Below are 9,652 nucleotides of genomic sequence, written 5' to 3'. Positions count from 1 at the left end.
GGAGTGCCTCAATTTGCATGCGCCACGTGTCGTAATTATCTTTTGATAATAATTCAATTCTGGTCGAGTTGACTAATCCCGCCATTTTTCGTCCTTATACACGCCACGTGGTGATCTAACCTCAAACTCACTCGTACAGCTCCCAAAAAAAAAATGGATTTCGATTAACCGATTTTAATTATTTACGTAATTTTTGTCTATCCGACACGTTATCTGGGCCCATAACCTGTTAGGATTATAGGGTCGTGAACCTTTGATAGACTTTATTACACGTTCTCGATGGTACAAAATCACATGCTTCCGCATGTAGAGAACAGAACAGAATGTTCGAGCGAAGAGAAGTACGCGAACGGGATCACCGCAAACAAAAACCGATCTGTCCGATAGTTCACGCATTCCCACGGAGATGGCGCGAATACAAAAACAGATGTCGAGTATTAATTCTCAACACAATACAAATTCATTAGTTTATACATATTTCGAAAAGTCGACTTTTTGGTCAAATGTCCCTAAATTCTTCGATCCGGACCATTGTGCGGCGGGCCGGATTTGGCCCGCGGGGCATAGTTGCCGGTCCCTGATTGAAGAGATCGTGTCGGAGAATAGAACGTAACGCCTTCATTGTTTCTGCCCGAATTTTCCACAGAGATGGGCGAACGATACGGTCTCTTATTCGAACAAACGATCGTTACAAAACATAGAAAAACAATGCTGGAAAACGTGTTCGCTTTCATTCAGACGGGACTCGGGACAGATTCTCACAAAATGCGTTAGTTTCGTCTGTAAGGCAACAATTCCTGCTTGATAATCCGTGAATATTCTGCCTGCCTATGTAAATTTCAATTCTTCTTACATAGTAGCAGAGGTGGGCATTATATATTTGGCGAAAAAAATATTTGAAATACTATTTAATATTTTTTAGATTTTATTTTGCTTAAAGATAATAGTATTTTATTTGAACAATCTGAACCTCGAAATAAAATATTTCTATTTTAATAATCTGAAACACAAAATAGAATATTTTATTTTTTGCATCGTTATACCTAATACTTTCAGAAATCGCATTGCTTATTTAATATTTCTTATTTTAGCAATAATTTTGAAGAATAAATAGTTTCTGAATATAAGAAACTATATCATTTGCCACATTTTCGTTTTATTTTTTTGTTTGATTGCTGCTATTACTGCGTACTGCGTATATCCACTTCAGTTCACAGCATGTGCCTACTGAGGTTTGTTAATAAACATACAGTGTATCTTATCACCAGGAAACTATTTATACTCAGAAATCTATCGAATGCGAACCATTATTTTGAACAATAATATTTAAAATTGAAATTGAAAATAAAGACATGTTACGGATAGAGAATATATTCCGTTCGTTTTCTCACAGGAATCTTTTCCAGATCGTCTCTGGCGGGAAGTGTCCTGGATAACCTTTCGAACCCTTTCATTTAGGACCGAGCTCTGGCTCCGATTTCATTAGAAGTGACAAAAATAAGAGTCTGGCCCTAATCTCTAAGCGCGATTAGATAATGAACAAAGTATTCCATTCATTGTAGGGGTATATGTATAAACCCTTAGATTCTCACTCTCGCGGGTTAGTACTGCAGTAGACACGTATCGCGTCACGTCGTGCTGCATTTCGGAAAGTTAACTTCTAACGAGATCGGGCTAAAGTACCTTTCGGGTCAAAGTCTAACATTATAGATTCCGTTTGATCGGTTTATAGTCTATTAGTCAGTGTTGAAGTTGTTTCCGAGTCCCCCGCATTGCCAGTGCGTGAAAACCGAGCACCGTAGTGTTTAGGTAAATTCTTTCTTTCACATTTTATATCTTTTACTCTCATTTCCAATCGCGACACATACACACTTGTATTACAGAATTTTATAAGTAGAATATATTTGTGTTATTGGTAATTAGAGCAAATTCATTGAACCTATAATTATCGTCCAAAATCCTTATACATATAGTAATTGAACGTTCCCACACGATACAACCTTACCGCTCGGGTTGTATCAATTAGATTATATTAGTTACGAGGCCTATTAACTATCCTAGCGACTCCCTGATTTCGCATCAGGTTCGTCTGTGCTTTTATCCAACCTCCCAGCGGCTCCCCAATCTCGCATTGGGTTCGTCCGCACTGTTCTACAACCTCCTAGCAGCTCCCCGGTTTCGCATCGGGTTCGTCTGCGCATCATTTCCTAGTGACTCCCCAATTTCGCATTGGGTTCGTTCACGAAGTTTCACCTTCCCAGCAGCTCCCTGATTTCGCATCAGGTTCGTCTGCGTCTGATTCCATTCCTAGAGGCTCCCCAGTTTCTCATTGGGTTCGTCCTCACTGTCTACATTCCTAGCGGCTCCCCAGTTTCTCATTGGGTTCGTCCGCGTACCTTAACTAACAAATTGATACCATATTCCTGGGTTTATAACCCTTCGCCGGCCACTCGTGCTACTCGCGGCCCTGGCTCGTAACAGACAAAGTCCAAATATTTTCAATATTCTTAAAATAAAATACTATTTTCAAATACTATTTTCAAAAATTATTGCTACAAATAAAATATTTTATTTTCATAAATTACTGCATCAAATAAAATATTTTATTTTCAAAGTGTTGAATTTATAGCGGTGCACCTGCGTTCGACTATTTAAATAAATGTACAGTAGAGTTTCTGTAATACTTATTTATTAATAATATAGTTATTAACATAAACTGCTAAATATAACACGAGGACAAAATGCTACTTTTCAGATCACGCAGTACAATCAAAACCGTTACAAGCGCGTCTTTCGTTAGACTAGATCGAACGCGCACGCGCATCAAGCATCATACCACGCACGACCAAACGGCTCAGAGCTGCCAACCTGAGCCAAGATGATGATTATTTTTCACACAAAGTTGTACAGACACTGTAAAAAAATAAATGGGATTATATATACATTATATATATATATATATATATATATATATATATATTTAAATTTACTATTTACTATTTCAAATACTATTTTCCCCAGCTCTGCATAGTAGGTAGGCAATCTCCGTGCCAAAGAAAAATTCTTCCCATCAATTGCGACAAAGCAATCGAACAAATTAAAGGTCCTTTCTTTATTTATAAGCTTATTCAGTTGTAAACAATATGTCAACATTCTTGAATTTCTTAAATCGTTTTACTGTTTGAAATTGGACCTATCTGTTTTTATCATAAATTCTAAACTGTACAATGATTGGCACCCTAAACTAAAATCGTGGCATAAATCTTTTTATCTCTTTTTGAAATGTATACACGATTTTAACTTTCTATTATTAGAAACTAATAGAGATTTTTCAGCGAAATCAAACAGTTTTACGAGTCATAAATCTTTCATTATAAAATATATTCAGTGAATAACAATCGTAAGACAAATGCTACAGTCATTGGCACGTTTGCTAACAGTCATATGTAGAACTTTGTTGTGAAAACTTACAACGTTGCTTTGAAATATGAATAAGAAGCAATAAAAAATGATTTTCTATACCAGGAATTCTTAATATTTGCCGTTTAAATCAAAAGTGCCAATAACTACTGCAGTGCCAGCAATAGTACAGTTTGTCCTTTTTATTCGAGTGAGTTCAATTCATGCACCACATTATGTTGGCAATCCTGTACTTTTATGTACAGGGTGTATAAAAAGTAATGGTCATCCGTCCTAGGAGTGAATCTACACCTCTACATCAGTGGACATTTGTAAGAGAAACTTGCCGCAAAATTGTTTATAACAAAGAAAATTGTTGTTAAAGTTTTTTTTTACAGCAACGCCTTCTACTCATCGAAAAGAGAAAATGTTTGAAAGGAACCATATGTTGCAAACAAATAGTTATTGATATATTAGCTGTTAAAGTTTTTGCAAAATTTGATTGTGTGCCTCGAGCTTGGTACGGGTCTAGCGACGAATGTCCCTTTTTTACCACGTTTTTATTAGCTCGCTTTCTTGTTTGTGTGTTTGTCTGTTTGTTCGGTAGCAAATTTTGCAATTGATTTTGAACTAACTTCCTGATGAGCTAGAGGCTTGAAATTTTAAACATAGCTCAGAACTGGATGACAATGCATTATTAAAAAAAAAAAATTTTTTAAAGTCTATCCGTTTTTTCGTTTGGCTCGAGGCACGCACACATGATCGTTCTGTCTCATCGACACGGTCGTGTGGACTGTGTAGTAGGCTTTTGTCTATGTATATACGTATAATTCCACACAGTCAAATTTTGCAAAAACTTTAACAGCTAATATATCAATAACTATTTGTTTGCGACATATATATATGGTTCCTTTCAAACATTTTCTCTTTTCGATGAGTAGAAGACGTTGATGTAAAAAAAAAAGTTTCTCTTACAAATGTCCACCGATCTAGAGGTGTAGATTCACCCCTAGGACGGATGACCATTAGTTTCTATACACCTTGTATACTCTTCAAAAGAATTAAGGGATCACTTGTGCGAACCCGAAAAATTGCTCCCAATTTACGTGATCATAATTCCGTCAAAAATTGCCGTACCGATATCGGTAAACAATGGTTTGAAAGCGTGAAACCTCTAGTTTCAGATGCTCTGTTTCAAATTGTTGCTATGTTGGTTTCTTACAAAGTTATAGCGGGATGAAGACAACATTGACGGTGAACAAAAATTTTGTATAAATTTGGAACATCACACGGGGAGCAAGAAATTTTTTTGATAAATCGAGTTGATATAATTGGGAACGGCTATCTTTCCTGCGTAAATTGTGTGGTTGTCGAATATTGTGCGATTTTTTTTATTCGAGTTATTCAACATTGAGGTAAATATGGGCTTTTTAACTTTAACTGGCTCCAGAAAGCGAAAAAATTATCGTAGAAACTTGTGCAAAAAGCAATGAAAAGAGCGTTTCTTTCTTTTCAAGGCATTCCTTTTGTTTTTTGAATTTTATTATCATTTCGATAGACCAGGTGTGTTTCTCAAAATATGCTTAAAAAATTCAAAATTTCCATTTTTCCTTTAACTGGCTATACCTCGGCGAGAAATGATCGTAACACCATGATCCGAACGTTTGAAATTTTGAAAATCTGAAATTTCGAGACCATATTTGAAAGCAGTGTGAAAAAATCTACGGGAAATGATATATAGCATGTTAAAAAAAATTTATCCGCGCATGGTACTGGAGAAACCACATTTTCTTGAAATTCTACATGTTTAACGAATTTTCTCAAAGTTAAAAAACGTTCGTACCACAATCTCCCTATTTTACCCATATTCTGCAAAGTTTCAGCTTTAATTTAAAAAAAATTTCATAGCTCTACCTCATTTCTATCGAAAGTTCTTTGATTTTGACACAGATTTCGTCGGTTTGGCCCACTGTTTGTCGCGTCGGCGCACAGTGGAAAATTTGGACCAGACTCGATTCAAAATCAAAGAACTTTCGATAGAAATGAGGTAGAGCGATGAAATTTTTTAAAAATTAAAGCTGAAACTTTGCAGAACACGGGAAAATAGGGAGATTATGGTACGAATGTTTTTTAACCTTGAGAAAATTCGTTAAACATGTAGAACTTCAAGCAATCGATTTTGCAATATCCTGAGGTCGTAGAAAAATTTTGAGACCAGATTTGAAATCAGCGTGAAAAAATCTACGGGAAATGATATATAGCAAAAATTTTTTAAAAATTTTCCGCGCGTGGTATTGGAAAAGCCACAATTTTCTCGAAATTGTGCAATATAACGAATTTTCTCAACGTTAAAAAACGTTCTTACCATAATCTCCCTATTTTTCCCATATTCTGTAATGTTTCAGCTTTAATTTTTAAAAAATTTCATCGCTCTACCTCATTTCTATCGAAAGTTCTTTGATTTTGTCTCCGATTTGGACGAAAGGTCCCACTGTGCGGCGCGGCGCGGTAGCGTATTCATTGTCAGAGATGTCAGGCAGCCGCTGTACGTGACGCGCTAATTTCTGCGAAGCACTAACTTCAAACACAGCTACCATAGGTAAAAAATTGTTGCAGCGAGTTCATGGGGTACTCAATTGAATCGGCAGAATCTCTGCTTCAATCTGACGTTCGGATCATGGTATTACGATCATTTCTCTCCGAGATATAGCGAGTTAAAGGAAAAATGGGAATTGTGCATTTTTTAAGCATATTATCAGAAACACCTGATATATCGAAATTTTAATGAAATTGAAAAAACAAAAGGAGTGCCGTGAAGAGAAAGAAACGCTCTTTCTATTGCTTTTTTGCACAAGATTCTACGATAATTTTTTCGCTTTCTGGAGCCAGTTAACCTTAAAAAGCCAACATTTACTTCAATGTTGAATAACTCGAATAAAAAAAATCGCACTATTGTGCGATTCAACAACCACACAATTGTTACAAAATACACTGGACAGATAGCCCTTCCAAATGATATTAACGCGATTTATAAAAAAAATTTCTTGCTCCCCGTGCTATGTTCCAAAGTTGCACAAAATTTTTGTTAACCGTCAATGTTGTCTTCATCTCGCTATAACTTTGTAAAAAACCAACATAGCAACAATTTGAAACAGAGCATCTGAAACTAGAGGTTTCAAGCTTTCAAACCATTGTTTACCGATATCGGTACGGCAATTTTTGACGGAGTTATGATCACGTAAAGTGGGAGCAATTTTTCGGGTTCGCAGTAGTGATCCCTTAATTTTTTTGAGGAGTGTACATATGTGTGAATCGCGTTTGTTCTTGCAGCGTAAGATGGGATACCGCAAACCTGCAATCCGCGTCATCTTTTGGACCCGCATTTCTTAAATAGGTGATGCGATATCCCGCAAATGTTGCGGGACTATGGGTGTAATTAAAATTGCGGGAATGACGACGCGCAAGATGAGGTATTTCGATGTTGCATTCATACTAACTATTCGACATACAAATGTAGAGGCTGAGATACAACAATTAATAGTCTTCGCTTTTTACGATCTTATTTCCGAAGTTCGACAAATAAAAATTTTGATTTCTAATTTGGACATTTTTCTGATTTTAATGTCATTAAAGTTACATTTACAGATAGCTCATTTATACAGGGTGAGTGACCTAACTCTTCGGCACAATTAGTGAACTTTGAGCGCGGATATCTCGGAAACTATGCGAGATAGCGAAAAACTGAATTGAATCAATCTTATGGCACATCTTGTCAGCTCTAATTTTGTATAGAATGGTCTCATCGCTAGGACACATAGTTTCCGAGATATAAGCGGAAAACCGAAAAAGGGGTCCTTCTACGTGCCCTCCAGCACCCTGCTTACCTCCTAGGAGTGGGGACTTTTAGTATGTTTACCTCCTAACTAGTCCAAACAAAGTCCCAAAGTTAAAAATTGTGTTCCTTCCATTTCCTTCTACAACTTTTCGTTGACTAGACTAACACGCGAGTACGAGAGAAATTGCCGGCGAGAAGCAAGCATGAGAAAAATTTCATCCGTTTCACATATCGCTACATCAGGAATTCATAAGATTTTCTCTGTCCGTGACCTTGCATGACCTTGAGTAAACATAGTCACTGAAGGTACAATGAAGGTGACCTTGATATCTCTAAAAAAAATTACATAAAAACAAAAATATTTTTGGTGTCGTATCAGCCCCATTTTACCATTCAATTTTGTCCTCAAGACATTTAATGTATTTTTGAAAACAACAAAGATATTTGAGGTGATAACGTTAGGTGACTCACCCTGTTCGTTCTAAACAATTCGTACCTTTACTTAAATTCCTTAACTTCACTAATAACTAAAAAAACGAAACCAACTACATTTAGGTAAAGAAAAAAATTCTTTCGATTCACGATTATTGAATTGATTATTTTATTTAAATACCTACTTTTCATAATTGTTAAATATAATTAATTATTATATATAATTATTATATTATATATTTTAAATTGTTACACATATATCGATTGTATACACAGGATGCCCCCCGTAACATTTTCACAATTTTTCAAGCACTTGTGATAATCTAACAAAATAATATTTTCAACAAAAGTTGATCAGTTTTCGAGTATTTTTTTGTCTGCTTACAGGGTGAGTCCGAAGAAACAGAACACCTAAATATCTCCGTTACTTTTCCTTGTACAAAAAAACTTCTTAAGACAAAGTTACACTGTTTGAAGGACCACATGTAACGGTGTAAGGGAAAAAATTTTCAAGGTCATTTTTATACACGATTTCAAGGTCATCGATATTTTTTTAAATGGAATGAGGTATTTTTGAATACATTAATCGATGCAGCTGGACATTCGTTATAAAAAAGTACTAACCTATGTATGCCGAAAAGTTAATAGTTCAGGAAATATTTCGATTTAAATAACTCTAAAACACCAATACTGTCGTACTAAAACGTTGCACAAGTAAGTAAATGCTAACCTTATTGTTAGTACGACAATATTGGTGTTTTCGAGTTATTTAAATCGGAATATCTCCTGAACTACTAACTTTTCGACATACATAGGTTAGTACATTTTTATAACGAATGTCCAACTGCATCGATCTGTGGTATAAAAAATACCTCGTTCGATTAAAAAAAATATCGATGACCTTGAAATCTTGTAAAAATATGACCTTGAAAATTTTTGCCCTTACACCGTTACATGTGGCCCTTCAAACCGTGTAACTTTGTCCGAAGAAGTTTTTTTGTACAACGAAAAGTAACGGAGATATTTAGGTGTTCTGTTTCTTCGGACCCACTCTGTATGTGAAAGGTTGGCCACCCCTGCTCTAGCACGAACTAAATCATTTAAAAGTCTTAAAAGTCGATAAAAAAGTATTGTCGAAGAAAGAATGATGTTTGATTGATATTTTCTTTCTGTTTGAAGGAGGAGCTGACTCCTGGGACAAGTTTTCACGGTTAATACCGACGAATTCTGTGTACGAGCAACAGGAGAAAAATGCTTCGCCAACCGGTAAGCCGACGGAAACGTTTTCACGATCCTTGGACGAAAACAACGTCATGGAAACGTCGAAGACAAACGAGAAAAACAATGCTCGCGAACAGATAGAGGAAGAAGAAGTTTACGCGGACGAATATGAGACTGAATATGATTCGAAATCGGAATTCGAACAATCGAAACAATCTAAATCACTCGACGATACAGAGACGCGTGAACAGTCATTCGCTGATTTATCTTCGAAAATGAAGGACTCCTCCAGAGATGAAGATTACGTTGAAGACCCATCGACGGGCCAATACGACACATATTATTACTATGACGATTATGAGCATAACAATAGATCACGATACGAAGCTGTAGGTGAGTTTTATGAAGCCAGCTACTTATAGTTAGTAGATTTTCAACTCCTATTATAAGTAATTAATAATGTTGGTAAAAAACATTTATCAATAGAATAGAACTTTCATTTAGGCTTGTCTACAAATGTCACAATTAACCCCTTGCCCTACGATTTATTTTACGGTTTCATAATTTCCTAAAAGGGAGAACATTTATATTTATTGTATGCCTAAACGTTCTCCAATAGCTGTACATTAACAAAACCAAAATAGAATTTTATTTCGGTTTAAAGAAAATTATTAACATATATTTTTATCAGAATGTGTTAAGAATCGTAATCGCGAGGCATTTAAGACAGACAGTGCCAACTAGCAGCTCCGGAGCTATCACCTT

General features: G+C 35.8%; 1 protein-coding gene across 1 annotated transcript in view; it reads left to right on the top strand.

The window, feature by feature from the left end:
* Positions 1-648: 648 nt before the first annotated feature.
* Positions 649-9,652, top strand: part of LOC143220022 (uncharacterized) — a 54,707-nt gene continuing 45,703 nt past the window's right edge. Inside the window, exons 1-2 of the mRNA XM_076445782.1 lie at positions 649-769; positions 8,846-9,280. Of these exons, the coding sequence (XP_076301897.1) occupies positions 649-769; positions 8,846-9,280 (556 nt within the window). The remainder of the gene's footprint in view (positions 770-8,845; positions 9,281-9,652) is intronic.

Source organism: Lasioglossum baleicum, unplaced genomic scaffold (assembly GCF_051020765.1).
Source record: "Lasioglossum baleicum unplaced genomic scaffold, iyLasBale1 scaffold0142, whole genome shotgun sequence".
Classification (NCBI taxonomy): domain Eukaryota; kingdom Metazoa; phylum Arthropoda; class Insecta; order Hymenoptera; family Halictidae; genus Lasioglossum; species Lasioglossum baleicum.
This window is presented reverse-complemented; position numbering and strand designations above follow the sequence as displayed.